Source organism: Bombina bombina, chromosome 6, assembly GCF_027579735.1.
Source record: "Bombina bombina isolate aBomBom1 chromosome 6, aBomBom1.pri, whole genome shotgun sequence".
Classification (NCBI taxonomy): domain Eukaryota; kingdom Metazoa; phylum Chordata; class Amphibia; order Anura; family Bombinatoridae; genus Bombina; species Bombina bombina.
In genome coordinates this window covers 983,633,699-983,655,891 of record NC_069504.1, presented here as the reverse complement: position 1 = coordinate 983,655,891, position 22,193 = coordinate 983,633,699, and the positions used below count along the sequence as shown (strand labels likewise).

General features: G+C 36.6%; 1 protein-coding gene across 1 annotated transcript in view; it reads left to right on the top strand.

The window, feature by feature from the left end:
- PDGFRB (platelet derived growth factor receptor beta) overlaps positions 1–22,193 on the top strand; it is a 247,002-nt gene that overhangs the window by 184,780 nt on the left and 40,029 nt on the right. Inside the window, exon 15 of the mRNA XM_053718652.1 lies at positions 2,040–2,193. Within this exon, the coding sequence (XP_053574627.1) occupies positions 2,040–2,193 (154 nt within the window). The remainder of the gene's footprint in view (positions 1–2,039; positions 2,194–22,193) is intronic.

Below are 22,193 nucleotides of genomic sequence, written 5' to 3'. Positions count from 1 at the left end.
ATTTATTGATAGTGTAGTGTTAGGTTTAATTGTAACTTAGGTTAGGATTTATTTTACAGGTAATTTTGTAATTATTTTAACTATTTTAGCTATTGTACCTGGTTAAAATAAATACAAAGTTACCTGTAAAATAAATATAAATCCTAAAATAGCTATAATATAATTATAATTTATATTGTAGCTATATTAGGATTTATTTTACAGGTAAGTATTTAGCTTTAAATAGGAATAATTTATTTAATAAGAGTTAATTAATTTAGTTAGATTTAAATTATATTTAACTTAGGGGGGTGTTAGTGTTAGGGTTAGACTTAGCTTTAGGGGTTAATACATTTATTAGAATAGCGGTGAGCTCCAGTCGGCAGATTAGGGGTTAATGTATGAAGTTAGGTGTCGGCGATGTTAGGGAGGGCAGATTAGGGGTTAATACTATTTATTATAGGGTTAGTGAGGCGGATTAGGGGTTAATAACTTTATTATAATAGCGGTGCGGTCCGCTCGGCAGATTAGGGGTTAATAAGTGTAGGCAGGTGGAGGCGACGTTGTGGGGGGCAGATTAGGGGTTAATAAATATAATATAGGGGTCGTCGGTGTTAGGGACAGCAGATTAGGGGTACATATCGATAATGTAAGTAGCGGTGGTTTACGGAGCGGCAGATTAGGGGTTAATAATAATATGCAGGTGTCAGTGATAGCGGGGGCGGCAGATTAGGGGTTAATAAGTGTAAGGTTAGGGGTGTTTAGACTCGGGGTACATGTTAGAGTGTTAGGTGCAGACGTAGGAAGTGTTTCCCCATAGCAAACAATGGGGCTGCGTTAGGAGCTGAACGCGGCTTTTTTGCAGGTGTTAGGTTTTTTTTCAGCTCAAACAGCCCCATTGTTTCCTATGGGGGAATCGTGCACGAGCACGTTTTTGAGGCTGGCCGTGTCCGTAAGCAACTCTGGTATCGAGAGTTGAAGTTGCGTTATATATGCTCTACGCTCCTTTTTTGGAGCCTAACGCAGCCATTCTGTGGACTCTCAATACCAGAGTTATTTTAAAGGTGCGGCCAGAAAAAAGCCAGCGTTAGCTACGCGGGTCGTTACCGACAAAACTCTAAATCTAGCCATAGGTTTCTTACTGGAAATAAATCCACTGACTTTCCAAAATTTAACAGCAAAAGTTTTAATAACAAGCTATAATGAAAGGGCATACTATGTTTACTTTACCGTTCAAGTTTTTCTTCACCCCTAATCTATTTTATTGATTATTCTTCTAATGTTTGTGTGTAAAGTTTTACACACTAGGCCTTGCCTAATGCCATTATACCACCATAATAAACTTAGGGCCCAATGATCAAAAACGTGCCATATTGGAGCATTATATTGTAATATAGGTGTCCCTCTCTTTTACATACAGAACCCTTCATGGTGAGATAAACATCTCTGAAACTACGTATTTTATGCCGTCCTGGAAACAACCAATTTTAATTTGCTGATCTGATCAACAGTTCATGGGGACAGTGAATCCCTTTAATTACATAATTTTAAGGTTCCGTCATTAGCAACTCCAAAGACAACCTGACTCCCAACAAGTCAGGTTGCATTATTTTGCAGGTGTGAGAGTGTGCAATCCTAATCATGCTAAATTGTAGCCAGTATAATACAAAGAGAACTGTAAAATGAATAACAAAATTGAACTAAATTTGTCAGAAATCCCTTTCTTATCTAAACTAGCTAATGAACAAAAACAAAATGTGTTGAGTAGTTTATTTAGTTTCTCCTTTTAATAAATAGGGTGAAACTAAATAAACTAATAAATTAATTTTGTATTGGTTTAATTTTTGTATTAGTTGGTTTAGATAATGAATACATTTCTGACAAAATTAGTTTCAATTTTTACAAAGGAAAAATGAAAACTAATTTGTGCACGTCTAGTTATAAGAATGCTAGAAAATATTAGTGTCCTATATCTCAAATAATCAGAAGCTGAATGAGTTTATTTTATCTTGAGTAATAGCTCTAATGTTTATACATATCATATTCTGCTTGCTTATTAGGACCCATATACATCGTAACTGAATACTGTCGGTATGGAGATTTAGTGGACTATCTGTACCGGAACAAACATACCTTTCTCCAGTATTATGCTGATAAGGGAAGGAAAGAATCTGAAATGTACAGTAATGACCCCATTGGAGATAGGATACAGAGGTAATATTTCTATGGTTTTATTATAATTTATAATAATTTATAATATATAATTTATAATACCATATTCAGAAATAAAAATAGATAATTTTTTTCTAGATAACAAATACATTTAAACTTAAAGGGTCACAAAACTCAAAAATTCTTTCATGATTCTGATAGAGAAAAGAATTTTAAACAACGTTCCAATTTATCTAATTTGCTTTGTTCTCTTGATATCCTTTGTTGAAAAGGATATATAGGTGGTCTCAGAAACTGGGAGCTAGCTGCTGATTGGTGGTTGCACATACATGCCCTTTGTCATTGTTTACCATTGTGTTCAGTTTTCTCCCAGTAGTGCATTGTTACTCCTTCAATAAAGGATACCAAGAGAAAAAAGCAAAATCGATAATAGAAGTAAACTAGAAAGTTGTTTAAAATTGTATGTTCTATATGAATCAATCTGTTTCATGTCCTTTGAAAGATATTAAATCCTTAGCAATTATCAGAAATATAAAGCCGCAAAAATGTTTTCAAATGTTTAATTTATTATTCATATTATTATGTTATTCAGTGTAGAGTTATTTCCCTTTTTTATGTTTACTTAGGGTTATCATTGTGATGAATTCTACAATAAAGGGCAACGTTAGCAGTTAATGTAAGAAGAAGAACAAGTGAGATTTAGCAGCACTGGAAATGTAAAATAATAATAATCTATGGATATAAGAGTGCATTAGTAACTACTTTGTTTGCATCAAGTCAAAACAGCAGAACATTCTTATTAAATAGGGGACTTGGTGAGAAGTCAATTGGAACTCCTGTGTTTTAAAAGCCACCCTGCCTACTGTTTGCTATATACCGTGCTAATATTAATTTACGTATTCAGTGTATCAGCAGTGCTGCGGGAGACTTGAGTTTATTCTAATGGGGATCTGGTAACGAGATACAAACCAGTTACCAACCAAATAGCTGAGTTAAAATATTGGGGCAATTATTATACTTAGAATAATAACACTGTAAGATAATGTTGATTCAAGCTGACTTGAGCTAATCATTGTGATTGTACAATTTAATTGTAGCCAAATCCTGTTTCTTTGTGCAAAAACTATCAAGACATTTAACTGTTAGCAAATATCTAGAAACGCTCAATACAAACTATGGTTTGCACAAACGGACAAGTAACCATTTATCTGCAAAACATTTAAGAGATCACATTAGGCTAAAGAACCAATCAATTGTACAACCAGGAAGTGTATGAAGGTATAGGAATGCATGATTGTGACCATATAATTCATTCCAAGTTAAACTTGGTTTCTTTGTGTTAACACTATCAAGATAATCAACTATTAGTAAACATCCAGGAACGATAAACACCAATTACGGTGTGCACAAACGGACAAGTAACTATTTATCCACACCAAAATATTCAAAAGATCACATTAGACTAAAGAGTCATTTAACCGCACTGTTAATGAGTGTATCAAGATATATGTAAAATCAGAAAACACGTCCTGGGGCACGATCCGATATACGGCGTAGTTTTCGGCACAAGCGAGGAAACCTGCGCCGCCCGTAATTTCACCTCGCACATCGGGGTATTACATATACCCCGCCGGCAGTTCCTAAAGTGCCGTAAGTCGGATGAACTAGCGATGTCCAGAAATAAGCGTAAGTACAAATTTCTGGAGTCACCAGTGACTTACGGCACTTTAGAAACTGCCGGCGCCTAAGAAAACTAACTAAAATGTTAAATATCCCATAACTGTCTAACACGCCTCCCAAAAATAAGCCTGACACGTATACCCCTATATCCGCAATCCCCCCTCTCACTCCTAATAATAAATGTATTAACCCCTAAACCGCCATAGCCCACACCACAAGTAATAACTAAATTATTAACCCCTAAACCACCATAGCCCACACCACAGTAAATCTATTCTATTATTAACCCCTAAACCGCCATAGCCGACATAGCCTATTAAATCTATTAACCCCTAATCTGCCGCCGCCAACTTCGCCGCCACTATAATAAAGTTATTAACCCCTAAACCTAAGTCTAACCCTAACACCCCCCTAACTTTATTATTTAAATAAATCTAAATAATATTACTATTATTAACTAAAGTATTCCTATTTAAAACTAAATACTTACCTATAAAATAAACCCTAACGGCTAGATTTGGAGTTTGGCGGTAAAAGGGCTGTTAACGCTCCGCGGGTTTTTTTCTGGCCGCACCATAAATTTAACTCTGGTATCGAGAGTTCAAACAAATGCTGCGTTAGGCTCCAAAAAAGGAGCGTAGAGCATTTTTACCGCAAATACAACTCTCGATACCAGAGTTGCTTACGGACGCGGCCGGCCTCAAAAACGTGCTCGTGCACGATTCTCCCATAGGAAACAATGGGGCTGTTTGAGCTGAAAAAAAACCTAACACCTGCAAAAAAGCAGCGTTCAGCTCCTAACGCAGCCCCATTGTTTCCTATGGGGAAACACTTCCTACGTCTGCACCTAACACTCTAACATGTACCCCGAGTCTAAACACCCCTAACCTTACACTTATTAACCCCTAATCTGCCGCCCCCGCTATCGCTGACCCCTGCATTACACTTTTAACCCCTAATCTGCCGCTCCGTAAACCGCCGCCACCTACGTTATCCCTATGTACCCCTAATCTGCTGCCCTAACATCGCCGACCCCTATGTTATATTTATTAACCCCTAATCTGCCCCCCACAACGTCGCCGACACCTACCTACACTTATTAACCCCTAATCTGCCGACCGGTCCTGAGCGCTACTATAATAAAGTTATTAACCCCTAATCCGCCTCACTAACCCTATCATAAATAGTATTAACCCCTAATCTGCCCTCCCTAACATCGCCGACACCTACCTTCAATTATTAACCCCTAATCTGCCGACCGGAGCTCACCGCTATTCTAATAAATGTATTAACCCCTAAAGCTAAGTCTAACCCTAACACTAACACCCCCCTAAGTTAAATATAATTTTTATCTAACGAAATAAATTAACTCTTATTAAATAAATGATTCCTATTTAAAGCTAAATACTTACCTGTAAAATAAATCCTAATATAGCTACAATATAAATTACATTTATATTATAGCTATTTTAGGATTAATATTTATTTTACAGGTAACTTTGTATTTATTTTAACCAGGTACAATAGCTATTAAATAGTTAAGAACTATTTAATAGTTACCTAGTTAAAATAATTACAAATTTACCTGTAAAATAAATCCTAACCTAAGATATAATTAAACCTAACACTACCCTATCAATAAAATAATTAAATAAACTACCTACAATTACCTACAATTAACCTAACACTACACTATCAATAAATTAAATAAACACAATTGCTACAAATAAATACAATTAAATAAACTATCTAAAGTACAAAAAATAAAAAAGAACTAAGTTACAGAAAATAAAAAAATATTTACAAACATAAGAAAAATATTACAACAATTTTAAACTAATTACACCTACTCTAAGCCCCCTAATAAAATAACAAAGACCCCCAAAATAAAAAATTCCCTACCCTATTCTAAAATACAAAAATTACAAGCTCTTTTACCTTACCAGCCCTGAACAGGGCCCTTTGCGGGGCATGCCCCAAGAATTTCAGCTCTTTTGCCTGTAAAAAAAAACATACAATACCCCCCCCCCAACATTACAACCCACCACCCACATACCCCTAATCTAACCCAAACCCCCCTTAAATAAACCTAACACTAAGCCCCTGATGATCTTCCTACCTTGTCTTCACCATGCCAGGTTCACCGATCCGTCCTGGCTCCAAGATCTTCATCCAACCCAAGCGGGGGTTGGCGATCCATAATCCGGTGCTCCAAAGTCTTCCTCCTATCCGGCAAGAAGAGGACATCCGGACCGGCAAACATCTTCTCCAAGCGGCATCTTCTATGTTCTTCCATCCGATGACGACCGGCTCCATCTTGAAGACCTCCAGCGCGGATCCATCCTCTTCTTCCGACGACTAGACGACGAATGACGGTTCCTTTAAGGGACGTCATCCAAGATGGCGTCCCTCGAATTCCGATTGGCTGATAGGATTCTATCAGCCAATCGGAATTAAGGTAGGAATTTTCTGATTGGCTGATGGAATCAGCCAATCAGAATCAAGTTCAATCCGATTGGCTGATCCAATCAGCCAATCAGATTGAGCTCGCATTCTATTGGCTGTTCCGATCAGCCAATAGAATGCGAGCTCAATCTGATTGGCTGATTGGATCAGCCAATCGGATTGAACTTGATTCTGATTGGCTGATTCCATCAGCCAATCAGAAAATTCCTACCTTAATTCCGATTGGCTGATAGAATCCTATCAGCCAATCGGAATTCGAGGGACGCCATCTTGGATGACGTCCCTTAAAGGAACCGTCATTCGTCGTCTAGTCGTCGGAAGAAGAGGATGGATCCGCGCTGGAGGTCTTCAAGATGGAGCCGGTCGTCATCGGATGGAAGAACATAGAAGATGCCGCTTGGAGAAGATGTTTGCCGGTCCGGATGTCCTCTTCTTGCCGGATAGGAGGAAGACTTTGGAGCACCGGATTATGGATCGCCAACCCCCGCTTGGGTTGGATGAAGATCTTGGAGCCAGGACGGATCGGTGAACCTGGCATGGTGAAGACAAGGTAGGAAGATCATCAGGGGCTTAGTGTTAGGTTTATTTAAGGGGGGTTTGGGTTAGATTAGGGGTATGTGGGTGGTGGGTTGTAATGTTGGGGGGGGGGTATTGTATGTTTTTTTTTACAGGCAAAAGAGCTGAAATTCTTGGGGCATGCCCCGCAAAGGGCCCTGTTCAGGGCTGGTAAGGTAAAAGAGCTTGTAATTTTTGTATTTTAGAATAGGGTAGGGAATTTTTTATTTTGGGGGTCTTTGTTATTTTATTAGGGGGCTTAGAGTAGGTGTAATTAGTTTAAAATTGTTGTAATATTTTTCTTATGTTTGTAAATATTTTATTATTTTCTGTAACTTAGTTCTTTTTTATTTTTTGTACTTTAGATAGTTTATTTAATTGTATTTATTTGTAGCAATTGTGTTTAATTAATTTATTGATAGTGTAGTGTTAGGTTAATTGTAGGTAATTGTAGGTAGTTTATTTAATTATTTTATTGATAGGGTAGTGTTAGGTTTAATTATATCTTAGGTTAGGATTTATTTTACAGGTAAATTTGTAATTATTTTAACTAGGTAACTATTAAATAGTTCTTAACTATTTAATAGCTATTGTACCTGGTTAAAATAAATACAAAGTTACCTGTAAAATAAATATTAATCCTAAAATAGCTATAATATAAATGTAATTTATATTGTAGCTATATTAGGATTTATTTTACAGGTAAGTATTTAGCTTTAAATAGGAATCATTTATTTAATAAGAGTTAATTTATTTCGTTAGATAAAAATTATATTTAACTTAGGGGGGTGTTAGTGTTAGGGTTAGACTTAGCTTTAGGGGTTAATACATTTATTAGAATAGCGGTGAGCTCCGGTCGGCAGATTAGGGGTTAATAATTGAAGGTAGGTGTCGGCGATGTTAGGGAGGGCAGATTAGGGGTTAATACTATTTATGATAGGGTTAGTGAGGCGGATTAGGGGTTAATAACTTTATTATAGTAGCGCTCAGGTCCGCTCGGCAGATTAGGGGTTAATAAGTGTAGGTAGGTGTCGGCGACGTTGTGGGGGGCAGATTAGGGGTTAATAAATATAACATAGGGGTCGGCGATGTTAGGGGCAGAAGATTAGGGGTACATAGGGATAACGTAGGTGGCGGCGATTTGCGGTCGGAAGATTAGGGGTTAATTATTTTAAGTAGCTTGCGGCGACGTTGTGTGGGGCAAGTTAGGGGTTAATAAATATAATATAGGGGTCGGCGGGGTTAGGGGCAGCAGATTAGGGGTACATAAGTATAACGTAGGTGGCGGTCGGCAGATTAGGGGTTAAAAATTTTAATCGAGTGGCGGCGATGTGGGGGGACCTCGGTTTAGGGGTACATAGGTAGTTTATGGGTGTTAGTGTAGTTTAGGGTACAGTAGTTAAGAGCTTTATGAACCGGCGTTAGCCAGAAAGCTCTTAACTCCTGCTTTTTTCAGGCGGCTGGAATCTTGTCGTTAGAGCTCTAACGCTCACTGCAGAAACGACTCTAAATACCAGCGTTAGAAAGATCCCATTGAAAAGATAGGCTACGCAAATGGCGTAGGGGGATCTGCGGTATGGAAAAGTCGCGGCTGTAAAGTGAGCGTTAGACCCTTTAATCACTGACTCCAAATACCAGCGGGCGCCCAAAACCAGCGTTAGGAGCCTCTAACGCTGGTTTTGACGGCTACCGCCGAACTCTAAATCTAGGCCTAAGATAGCTACAATATAATTAATAATTACATTGTAGCTATTTTAGGATTTATTTTTGTTTTACAGGCAACTTTGTATTTATTTTAACTAGGTACAATAGCTATTAAATAGTTAATAACTATTTAAAAGCTACCTAGTTAAAATAATTACAAAATTACCTGTAAAATAAATCCTAACCTAAGTTACAAATACACCTAACACTACACTATCATTAAATAAATTAAATTAATTAACTTCAATTAGCTAAAATTAAGTACAATTAACTAAAGTACAAAAAAAAACAAAACACTAAATTACAGAAAAAAATTACAAAAAGTTTAAACTAATTACACCAAATCTGAGCCCCCTAATAAAATAAAAAAGCCCCCCAAAATAATAAAATGCCCTACCCTATACTAAATTACAAATAGCCCTTAAAAGGGCCTTTTGCGGGGCATTGCCCCAAAGTAATCAGCTCTTTTACCTGTAAAAAAAAAATTACAATACCCCCCAACATTACAACCCACCACCCACACATCTCTACTCTAAAAGTCACCCAACCACCCCGTTAAAAAAAACTAATACTACCCCATTGAAGATCACCCTACCTTGAGCCGTCTTCACCCAGTCGGGCACGAGTGGTCATCCGATCCGGGCAGAAGTCTTCATCCGATGGGGCAGAAGAGGACATCCAGACCGGCAGAAGTCTTCATCCTATCCAGGCAGAAGAGGATATCCGGCACAGCAGAAGGCTTCATCCAAGCAGCATCTTCTATCTTCTTCCATCTGATGAGGAGCGGCTCTGTCTTGAAGACATCCAGCGCGGAGCATCCTTCCTGACCAACGGACTAACGACGAATGATGGTTCCTTTAAATGACGTCATCCAAGATGGCATCCCTTGAATTCCGATTGGCTGATAGGATTCTATCAGACAATCGGAATTAAGGTAGGAAAAAATTAGATTGGCTGATTAAATCAGCCAATAGAGTTGACCTTGTATTCTATTGGTTGATCCAATCAGCCAATCAGATTGAACTTCAATCAGTGGCGTCAGTTGCTCAGTGTATGGAGGTAATCGGACTAATGGTAGCGGCAATGGACATAGTTCCGTTCGCTCGCTTGCATCTCAGACTACTGCAACTATGCATGCTCAAACAGTGGAATGGGGATTATGCAGATTTATCTCCTCAGATAAATCTGGATCAAGAGACCAGAGACTCTCTTCTTTGGTGGTTGTCACAGGATCATCTGTCCTAGGGAATGTGTTTCCGCAGGCCAGCATGGGTCATAGTGACGATGGACGCCAGCCTATTGGGCTGGGATGCAGTCTGGAATTCCCTGAAAGCACAGGGTTTGTGGACTCAGGAGGAGGCTCTCCTCCGGATAAATATTCTAGAACTGAGAGCGATATTCAACGTGCTTCTGGCGTGGCCTCAGCTGGCTTCGGCCAGATTCATAAGATTCCAGTCGGACAATATCACGACTGTAGCATATATCAATCATCAGGGGGGAACAAAGAGTTCTCTAGCGATGATAGAGGTTACCAAAATAATTAGATGGGCAGAGACTCACTCTTGCCATCTATCAGCAATCTATATCCCAGGAGTGGAGAACTGGGAAGTGGATTTTCTAAGTCGTCAGACTTTTCATCCGGTGAGTGGGAACTCCATCCGGAGGTGTTTGCACAATTGATTCAGCAATGGGGCACACGGGTCCAGGTCAATCCTCAGGCAGTACTGATAGATGCTCTAGCAGTACCCTGGTCGTTCAACCTGGCTTATGTGTTTCCACCATTTCCTCTCCTTCCTTATTTGATTGCCAGAATCAAACGGGAGAGAGCTTCAGTGATTTTGATAGCACCTGCATGGCCATGCAGGACTTGGTATGCAGACCTGGTGGACATGTCATCTCTTCCACCATGGACTCTGCCACTGAGACAGGACCTTCTGATTCAAGGTCCGTTCCAGCATCCAAATCTAGTTTCTCTGCAGCTGACTGCTTGGAGATTGAACGCTTGATTTTATCCAAGCGGGGTTTCTCTGAGTCAGTCATAGATACGTTGATTCAGGCTCAAAAGCCTATCACTAGGAAAATTTATCATAAGATATGGCGTAAATATCTTTATTGGTGCGAATCCAAAGGCTACTCATGGAGTAAGATCAGGATTCCTAGGATTTTGTCCTTTCTCCAAGAAGGATTGGATAAGGGGCTATCAGCTAGTTCCTTAAAGGGACAGATATCTGCTTTATCAATTCTACTGCGCAAGCATCTGGCAGATGTTCCAGACGTTCAGTCGTTCTGTCAGGCTTTAGTTAGAATCAAGCCTGTGTTTAAACCTGTTGCTCCGCCATGGAGTTTGAACTTAGTTCTTAAAATTCTTCAAGGGGTTCCGTTTGAACTTATGCATTCCATAGATATTAAGCTTCAATCTTGGAAAGTTCGGTTTTTAGTTGCTATCTCTTCGGCTCAAAGAGTTTCTGAATTATCTGCATTGCAATGCGACTCGCCTTATCTTGTTTTCCATGCTGATAAGGTGGATTTGCGTACCAAACCTATATTCCTTCCTAAGGTTGTTACTAATAGGAATATCAATCAGGAAATTGTTGTTCCTTCTCTGTGTCCTAATCCTTCCTCTAAGAAGGAGCGTCTGTTGCACAACTTGGACGTGGTTCGTGCTTTGAAGTTTTACTTGCAAGCAACCAATCATTTCCGTCAAACATCTTCTTTGTTTGTTGTCTATTCTGGAAAACATAGAGGTCAAAAAGCTGCGGCTACATCTCTTTCTTTTTGGCTGAAAAGCATCATCCGTTTGGCATACGAGACTGCTGGACAGCAGCCTCCTGAAAGGAGTACAGCTCACTCTACTAGAGAGGTGGCTTCCACATGGGCTTTTAAAAATGATGCTTCTGTTGAACAGATTTGTAAGGCTGTGACCTGGTCTTTGCTTCATACCTTTTCCAAATTTTCCAAATTTGATACTTTTGCTTCTTCGGAGGCTATTTTTTGGAGAAAAGTTCTACAAGCAGTGGTGCCTTCTGTTTAACCATCTGTCTTGTCCCTCCTGTTCATCCGTGTCCTGTAGCTTTGGTATTGTATCCAACAAGTAAAGGATGAATCCGTGGACTCGTTGTACCTTATAGAAGAAAAGTAAATTTATGCTTACCTGATAAATTAATTTCTTCTATGGTACGACGAGTCCACGGCCCGCCCTGTCATTTTAAGACAGATTATATATTTTTTTTTAAACTTCAGTCACCTCTGCACCTTGTAGTTTCTCCTTTTTCTTCCTGTACCTTCGGTCGAATGACTGGGGGTGGTGGAGCTAAGGGAGGAGCTATATAGACAGCTCTGCTGTGGTGCTCTTTGCCACTTCCTGTTAGCAGGAGGATAATATCCCACAAGTAAAGGATGAATCTGTGGACTCGTCATACCATAGAAGAAATTAATTTATCAGGTAAGCATAAATTTACTTTTTATTATTTTGAGGGGCTTTTTTATTTTATTAGGGGGCTTAGATTAGGTGTAATTAGTTTAAACTTCTTGTAATTTTTATTTTCTGTAATTTAGTGGGGGGGGTTGTACTTTAGTTTATTTTAGTTAATTGTATTTAATTTTAGCTAATTGTAGTTAATTAATTTAATTTATTTAATGATAGTGTAGTGTTAGGTGTATTTGTAACTTAGGTTAGGATTTATTTTACAGGTAATTTTGTAATTATTTTAACTAGGTAGCTATTAAATAGTTATTAACTATTTAATAGCTATTGTACCTAGTTAAAATAAATACAAAGTTGGCTGTAAAATAAAAATAAATCCTAAAATAGCTACAATGTAATTATTAATTATATTGTAGCTATCTTAGGGTTTATTTTATAGGTAGGTATTTAGTTTTAAATAGGAATACTTTAGTTAATAATAGTAATATTATTTAGATTTATTTAAATAATAATTAAGTTAGGGGGTTAGACTTAGGTTTAGGGGTTAATAACTTTATTATAGTGGCGGCGACGTTGGCGGCGGCAAATTAGGGGTTAATATATTTAATAGGCTATGTGGGCTATGGCGGTTTAGGGTTTAATAATAGAATAGGTTTACTGTGGTGTGGGCTATGGCGGTTTAGGGGTTAATACACTTTATTAGGTATTGCGGTGAGGGATTGCAGTTGACAGGTAGATAGACATTGCGCATGCGTTAGATGTTAGGGTTTTTTTGCAGGCATTTTAGGGAGTTACGGTGCTCCCATACTCAGCGCAAGGCCTGCTATGGCTGCATTTTATGGCGAGGTGAAAATGGAGTAAGATTTCTCAATTTTCGCCATGTAAGGCCTTGCACTGGATATTGAATACCGATTTATGACGCGGTCCCATGTTAGCTTATGGGAGTAAAATTGCGAGCGACGGCTGAAATATATGTGCCGCATTTAGATGCGGCGCTGTATATAGGATACCAAAAACGCGCAAAAACCGGCGTCGCCAGCTTTTGCGGGCGACGCTGCATATCGGATGGGGCCCATAGTGCCTATTGCCTTCTTATGTGTTGCAATTGAATTACAATAATGTTGCTGATTGCAAGTGGCTGAAATTTGCCACTATTGAGCAACATTATACCTAGATTGATATCTCTTTGTTACTATTTAGTAACATTGTGTTTATATTGACACTTTTTTCCTGTGCCACCAACCGCATATACGGATTTAAAGCTATAGTCCTTGTTATTTACACCACCAATGAATTAGACAAGATCATTTTGAATCAATTAATTAATAAGAGACAGTCTCTGTTATCATATAACCCATGAATGAGATAAGATTATATTAAGATATCTAATTATTTACTATAATAAAAAGGAGAATTATTTATTTTCTGACTTAACCAAAATACAAGTCTGAATATTTATCTTTTTGCAATATATTACTGACAATTAACTATATGGCTTTGCATTTGCAAGTAGTCTATATTTAGTATTAAGAATTAAAGATCTATACAGATATTATCTCAGGCCAGTAATAAAATATATGTACAAACCATAATTGATTATCCTTGATTATTATTTATATATATATTTTTTTACTTTTTCATATTTAAAGAGACAGTGTCTGTGTACACAAATATCAGCATTTTAGTAATATTGCCCAATTGTTTTTAGTGCTCATTCATGATTATTATATTACCTACTGACCCCCACATGAATTATATCCCATACTACTGTTGTTAATGATAAGCAAACAATACTTTATACCTATACGGTTTTAACACAAGTAGTCTTGTGTGTGTGTTTTTATGTAAATGTTTCCCTTTATTTTTAAACTAAATCACATATTAAAAGTTATATTTTAAAATATTCATTTCAATCACTTTTTTTCTCCCTCTGAAATTTGATTTATATTATTAATATGTTCACAATTAGTGACCACAGTTAATACATGTGTTCACAATTGATGACCAAAGTTCAGAATATATCCTTTTCCTTCTGAGTGCTATATGTGTATTCCATTATAGGAGATCTTTCTATCTCCTAAGTGCTTTTCCAAGTTTATTTCAATACACAGCACCATTTTGCTCAACTTACCTGTATAGATAAAATGTATTATAATCCTTTGAGCTACAAGAAGGCCTAATAAACTCACCAGTAGTGTCATTGGTCTCCCAGTTGTTTTTTCAATATTCTTATTAAATATATAGACAGATGTAAACAAAATAAACCATTTAAAGGGTTAAATAAATAAAGTCCCTCACCAGACACACTCCCATAACATTCATGTTTATGACCAGTGATTGGGGGATACTTATGTATGCCACTCCTGATTGGCTCAATGGTTGTGTCATTCTCAAGATCCACAAAGGAATTGGAGGAATTAAACACAGAGGACCTGATATTCAAAACCTTGCATGAAGAGAAATCACGCAAAAACTTTGGGATGTTTTTTAGTTCCTGTATTCTAATGTAGGAGTCTCTGATTCACATAAAGAGCAATACATAGCAACATAAACATCTCTCAAGTTTAAATTTGTGTTTCTAAATTTCTTTTGAGGACTTTGCAGTAGCGACGAGGCTTCTTAGATAATCTCGTCTGAGTGGGGAGGTTTTGAATATCAGGCCCAGAGTGAGAAATCAACATTTGTTTAGTTATAAAATGCTTTAACAAATCTGAGCATTTTATTCCTACACTAGAATGCACCTTTAAATTTACTGTATTTTTTTTCTTTTAATCAAGTGACATTTGACATAGAATTAACATTTATTTAAAGCAGACACTCATTTTAGCTCAAACATTTGTTGCTTCATATCAAAGGGGTGAAACCTTTGCCAATCAAATATTCTTTTCTTGTCTGATTTTCCAGAAAGGAAATCATTTTTTTTACATAAAGGGCTAGATTACAAGTGGCACACTAATGTAAGCGCACTCAATATAGCAAAAACAAAATAATATATATATATATATATATATATATATATATATATATATATATATATATATATATATATAAATAAATAAATAGAACATTTCTGTCTGTGGAATGTAAAATATTCATATTTCATGTTGGGTTTGGCACACTTGGTTAAAAAAATGTAGAATTTGTGCTCTCCATTGAGGTGGTAGCGTGGTTGGATAGCCAACAGTTAGCGTGTGTCAGGTTTTGCTCACGTTCAAACATTTTACTTTCAATTTGTAATACGCACGCCAACCCTTGTGTGTTAAATATTGCGGCACTTGTATTTTACATTTTGAATAATATTTTTACTATAATATCTTTTATTAACATATCTTAAAATGATTAAAGGGAAAGTAAAGTCAAAATTAAACTTAAATTGATTGGGTAGAGCATGAGATTTTAAACAACTTTTCAATTTACTTCTTTTATCAATTTTACTTAGTTCTCTTGGTATCCTTTTAAAAGAGAAATTGTGGTGAGCTCAGAGCATACAGGGACATTAAACTGCTGGGCACAACTACCCTAGAACTGTTACTACATACTATGTTATTGCATTTTATTAGCGATGGGCAAATGTGCTGAAAGTGTAATTCGTTTGATAGAACAAATAGTCCTGTGAACATTTGTTTTGGACAATCAAATGTTGATAAGAATGAAAATCCATTAAAATTTGATAATTGAATGTTCTTTCCGTTTTTTTAATGTTACTTTCATTTTCAAATGTTCATAATTAGATCAAATATCCACATTCGAAATTTCGAATTTAACATTCGATTTAACAAATTCTATTCAGAAGTTCAATAGTTCATGTGGTAGGGAATTTAGTAAACTGATACATAATAAATACAAATATATCAATTCAAATGCTTCTAATTCGAATATTGCATAATTTGAATATTACATTTAAAGAAAGCATTAGAAATACTATTACAAATATATAAATTCAAATGTTTTCAAATTTGAATATTGAATAATACGAATCAAATGAGAAAAATACAAATCAAATATTACATTTAAAGAAAGCATTAGAAATACTATTGAATTAAATGAATGTTAGATTGTTGTACAAACATTCGAAAATTCAACGAACGATGTGTTAAAATTAATTACATTTTTCGAATATTGCAAAACATTCACCCATTTCACCCTGTTCCTGCATCTCTTTTCAAATCAGTTCTCCTGTTTTAGTAGCTTAATGATGCCAGATACTAAAGCTCCGCCTCTTTGTACTGGGGGCTGTCATCTTGGAGCTCAGATAGTCTCACAACCTGTATTAGAAAGGATAAAGTATGAAGCAATGCTCGCTGCCAGCCCCGGTTCTCCCAAACCGTTTATAGAAGCAGAAAGTGTTGAAAGTGGAGGCGCTGTGTCACCTCCAGGGAACCAAGCTGCCCACGTCCTCTGAGTCAACCTTGTTGCTTTCACCTCCAAAATAAAAGAGCTCACAATAGTGTAGCAGATTTCAGACAATGTGGTAGGCGCACAAACTAGTTATACTCATGAGATTGCAGTTAAACTAAGCCTTTTATTGTTACTATTTGTTCCAGTATTTTAACTTTATGCTCTTGATATAGGCTTCTTTTAGCCAAAACGCGTTGAGCTGTATTTTAAATAAAACCTGAAGCTGTACCTGAAGACACCTTTGTGATGATTTTAATAAAAGGCTTATTTAAACTGCAATCTTGTGAGTATAACTAGTTTGTGCGCCTACCACATTGTCTGAAAACTGCTACACTATTGTGAGCTCTTTTATTTTGGAGGTGAAAGCAACAAGGTTGACTCAGAGGACGTGGGCAGCTTGGTTCCCTGGAGGTGACACAGCGCCGCCACTTTCAGTCTCACAACCTGTGACAGAAGCTGTGCGCACTCACAGATCAGTAATATTGCCTATTTTTTGCATCTGTATAAAGCGCTTCAGGTTAGGGTGCATGATACAAAGCAGGAGCTTTACATTTTTGCTGTGGCTGCAGTCCTCTATATTATTGTTGAGAGCTTTTTTATATATATTTTGTGCAAATGTAAAACTGTGTAAAAAATGCAAAAAATCATAGTTACAAACACTGCTGCCATAGAGTACAAAAGACACATGCACACTCCTAAACTCCTATGAAGCTACCTAGGTTTAGTCTTCAACAAAGAATACCAAAAGTACAAAGCAAATTTGATAATAGAAGTAAACTGGAAAGTTGTTTAAAATTGCACGTTTTGTCTGAGTTAAATTTTGAATTCACTGTCCCTTTAAGTTAAAATTGTTTAGCAAATGTGTAAATATAGCAGACTCCAGGAATTTGAAGGTATCCCAAGGAATGATGAGTTCCAGACATCTGGCTTATAGACTGTTAGCTCCTGTTTGGAAGAACACTGGTAAAAAAAATATTTTATATGAGTTTTATCCTTAGATGTGCTTTGTATTCTTTATTTGTCCTTAACGTAGGTTATTGAAACATTCATTTGAAAAACAAATTGCTGGAATAAAATGTGAAAGTTATTTCAGTTTCTCCTAAGACTAATGCTTAAATCATTGTTTTTCAACATACAGTTTCAAATATACTACTATTTCACATGAGCATTTTTTTTTATCTTCTTGGTTAAAAATTGTTTCCTTTCCATGAAGCTATACTGGGGTGTAATCAGGAAAGTGTGTATTTCGTAAGAACTATGTGGCTACAGTATGTATAACAATATTCTACAAGCAGCTTTTTTATGCCGTAGCTTTAGCTACTCTATGGTAAAACTCTGTAGTAAAATAAACTAGTGCTGTATAACCAGGAGCATTGTTTAATAAAATAAATTTTTTGAACAAATTCTGCCTTTGAATAGGATACATTCGGTGTATGCTGTAGCAGTGAGTGAAGGCAGAGCTGTGGTTGTTTACCACTTTCATACAAAACTGCCTCCTGTAGCTACTTATACTGCTGTAGACACATAATTCAAAAAGATGTACATACTCAGCCTACTTAAAGGGACATTCCAGTCAAAATATTAATGTACATAGATGAATTACATCTTTGAATAGAAACATATTTGCAATATAAATGTATTGGCAAAAATGTTTCTAGTAAAAGTTATCACTGTTTTAGTGTTGACATTTTTTTCTGCATGTGCATGTGAAGCATAGCTAGATATTGTCACTGCACGCACATTTTAAATAATGCAGCTGCTCAGATTATCAGTGGGGGCTTGTATCATGTCGGCAATTAACAAATTGAGTCATTACCAGATGGTACAGGCACCTTAGGCTTTCTGAGCAAGTGCTGTGTTTAAAATGATGGTGCAAGGTGCATACTTAAATACACTTTTGAAACAGCTATAGCTTTTATTAGAAGCATTTTTGCTAATGCATGTATATTACAAAATTGCTTCTGTTCCATACCGAAATGCACCCATGTGGTTTCCAATTTTGGCTGGAATGTCCCTTTAAGTATGCCTTCATGGAAAAGGAAAACCTATCAATCAAGACCATAAGAGAGCAGTAAATTTCATAATATAAATTTTATACTTTATCTGCATCATGAACATTTAATAATGACTTCCATTTCCTTTAAAGCACCCCTTTACAGATCAGATAATCCTCTTGATTAGGCCTTTATTGGACATATAGAGCTTAAATTCCTGAAATGTTTGTTGTCCTTAGACTAGAGATTGACAATAATAATTCTGCTTCAGCTGGTGCTATTACCTTGGTGGCACAGCATTAGTAGAGCTACTTAGCTGGACAAAGGCATGGAAAAAAGTCATAACACATTACCACTTAGGGAAAATACTTAGTATCCTGGAAAGAAAAGGTTGCTAATATGTTCAGTGTTATAGACAGGAGAGAGCTTTTTAAGTCTGCTGTTACAGACTATGGAAATTTCCAGGTCTATATTTATACATTAACTTACTAACCCAAAATTAGTCTTGCAGCTTATCCTGGATCCCGAGCCATCAATAGAATCAAATTATTATTATTATTATTATTATTGTTATTATTATTATTATTGTTGTTATTATTATTGTTATTATTATTGTTATTATTATTGTTATTATTATTATTGTTATTATTGTTATTATTGTTATTATTATTATTGTTATTATTATTATTGTTATTATTATTATTGTTATTATTATTGTTATTATTACTATTATTATTATTATTATTATTATTATTATTGTGGTAGTCTTTTATAAAACACCAAGTTACATTTTAACACCTAATTTGTGTTATTAAACTCACATGCACTGCTAGCTTTAGCGTAACATTAGTGACGTGCATTCCACGTGATAAAGTAGTCATGGCCTTCACAGGAATTTTTCCGGGGGGGGGGGGGGGGGGTCAAAAAATAACTTGTCTGAACCAATGCAATAATCAAACATGTGTATATATATTGTAGTGAACAGCTAAATTAGTGTACAGCTAAATCTGTTGCTGACAGAGACTATAAAGTGCTATAGAAACCTTATGTTTCCTGCTGCTAATGCCTCTTCCTATAGAACAAAGCATCCCTCTAAGATTAAATGGATATGAAACCCAATTTTTTGAGTCTTGATTTAAATCTTGATCTAGATATAGGGGCCGATTTAAGAAGCTCCAATCGGCCCCAATGCCTCTATTTCCGCGCGAGCCTTCAGGCTCACCAAAAACAGGAGTTAAGAAGCAGCGGTCTTAAGACCGCTGCTCCTTAACTCGTACGCCTCCTCTGAGGCAGCGTACAGCAATCAGCCCGATCACATACAATCGGGTTGATTGACACCGCAGCGGACGGCATTGCACAAGCAGTTTACTAGAACTGCTTGTGCAATGATAAATGCCGACAGCGTATGCTATCGGCATTTATCAATGTGTGGCGGACATGATCTCTACAGCGGATCATGTCCGTCTGCACAATAATAAATCTACCCCATAGCATGTGATTTTAAACAACATTCCAATTTTTGGTTCAGACCTGGGTAGCACTTGCTGATTGGTGGCTACATTTAGCCACCAATCAGCAAGCGCTACCCAGTTGCTGAACCAGAAATGGGCCAGCTCCTAAGCTTACATTCTTGATTTTTTAAAATAAAGATACCAAGAGAATGAAGAAAAATGTATAATATGAGTAAATTAGAAAGTTGCTTAAAATTGCTTGAGTCTATCGGAATCATGAAAGATTAATTTTGACTAGACTGTCCCTTTAACATCCACTTTCTATACCTCTGCTTACACCCTTTTCTACTATAAATAGAACTCCTAAAGAGACAGTAAACACATTTTGGAGACAAACTATTTTGTATTGCTAGACAGGAAACAAACATACATTTATATATAAGACAACATATGTGGCAACGCTGATATATTTATATAAACATTACATTACTGATTTCATAATAATTCAATTTCTCAATACAAATAAAACAAAATGTTACTGTGCCCTTGAGATCACTAGCAGGCAGGTATTCTGAGGTGGCATGGGGTGTTCTTCCTGATCATGGAGGACACAGACACAGCCCTGTGTACACTAGCATGCTGCTTGCCTGGATACTGAACTATTCTTCCCTCTTCTTGTTAGAGCCTGTGTGATGCTGGATTTCTAAGAGATTAGGCTGCTTTTCCATAGCAGCACATGGAGTGGGTGCGCTGTGTGTGAGTGAGTGAGAAGAAGACTGACTGTGAGCAGGAAGGATGATGAAACCAGCCCTGCAAAAGCTGCAGCATCAACAGTAGGAGTCAGGGAATGGCAGCAGCAAATTTACCCAACAGTACTAAACAATAGATTGAGTGGTTCACCCTGTTCCTGAGTTTGCAGAGATAGGTTGTGAGCTGAAAATAATCAGGTCAGTTGTTTAATATTACAGTCCCCTCTCAAGTACTTGCAGATTTTTAGCTCCATGTGGAGGAGGGGCAGAACTTACTAGCTCTTACTGTAATAGCTAGAATGGATTGGAAGAGCGCCCCCTGCAGTAGTCTAAGGACTGGGGGGAAAAAGCAAGAAAATATGAGCAAAATGTCCCCTTCCGGACGCCCATGAAAGTAGTGGAATCAGCCTCTATTGTAACAAAGCAAACTTTAATTCTTACCACATTAGGGTATTAAAGGATCTTTTAAAAGTCTGGATTCCATTACTTTATTGGTCTACACAGTGGAAAAGGCAGTTCCAGGATTCCGTGTCTGTAGCTGTTGGGAGCTGTCTCTTTGTCTGTATACTGCATTTTTATTTGCACTCCACATAACTCTACAGAAAATCTTATATTAGTACTGATTACGAATGACATCTCTACACAAACCCATGTCAATGTCCTGTAATAATCAATAGATAAAAAAACCTGAAAATAAGCTACCATATTGCAGTGTACTACTGTACTAATCTTTCTCTCTCAGCATTATCAGTTTTAGGATTTTCCCAACAAACAAAAAGGCACCTTTTGTTTTTATGCTTGTAGAGGTATCCACAAAAAGAGCAATGGACGTTGTCCTTAGACAATGAACATGATTCTTCATACAGTAATTTTGTTCCTTGTTGAGGGTATTTTGAAAAGTATTACAGTTTTAATGGATTATCCTGATCTGAATAAAACTACTTTTTGTTTTTTATGATTGTCAAGGGATGTCCCTTCCCACCAACAGAGCAATAAGATTTGTCCTTTTCAGTTAAAAACATTGTTTATATAAAAATGTATCATCAGTAACGTTTAATTGCTGATCTTTTTATTTTTATTATCCAACACCTGTGTGTCAAGTAACACTGCATTCACTTACATAATAGTGTGTTATGAACAAAAGTAACGCTTCCTCTTACTTTGCTTACACAAATTTGTGCTCAGCAATTCATTTAAAAAAAATATTCTGCCTTAATGGAATATTGTATTCAAAAAGTATGTTACATATGAAGTAGCAGCATTTATAATTGCCAAAAATATTTATTTATTTATTTACTTACTTAAAGGGACAGGAAACCCCAAGATTTTCTTTCATGATTCGATAGAACATACCATTTTAAACAACTTTTCCATTTACTTTTATTATCTAACTTGCTTCATTCTCTTGGTATCCTCAGCTGAAAAAAGCATTGCACTACAGGCAGGCATTACAGGCAGCTAGATGAACACATCTATTTATCCAATCACAAGAGACAATTGTGTGCAGGCACCAATCAGCTGCTGGCTCCCACTAGTGTAGAATATGTGAGTATTGTTTTTCAACAAGGGATACCAAGAGAACAAAGCAAGTTTAATAATACAAGTGAATTTAAAAGTGTCT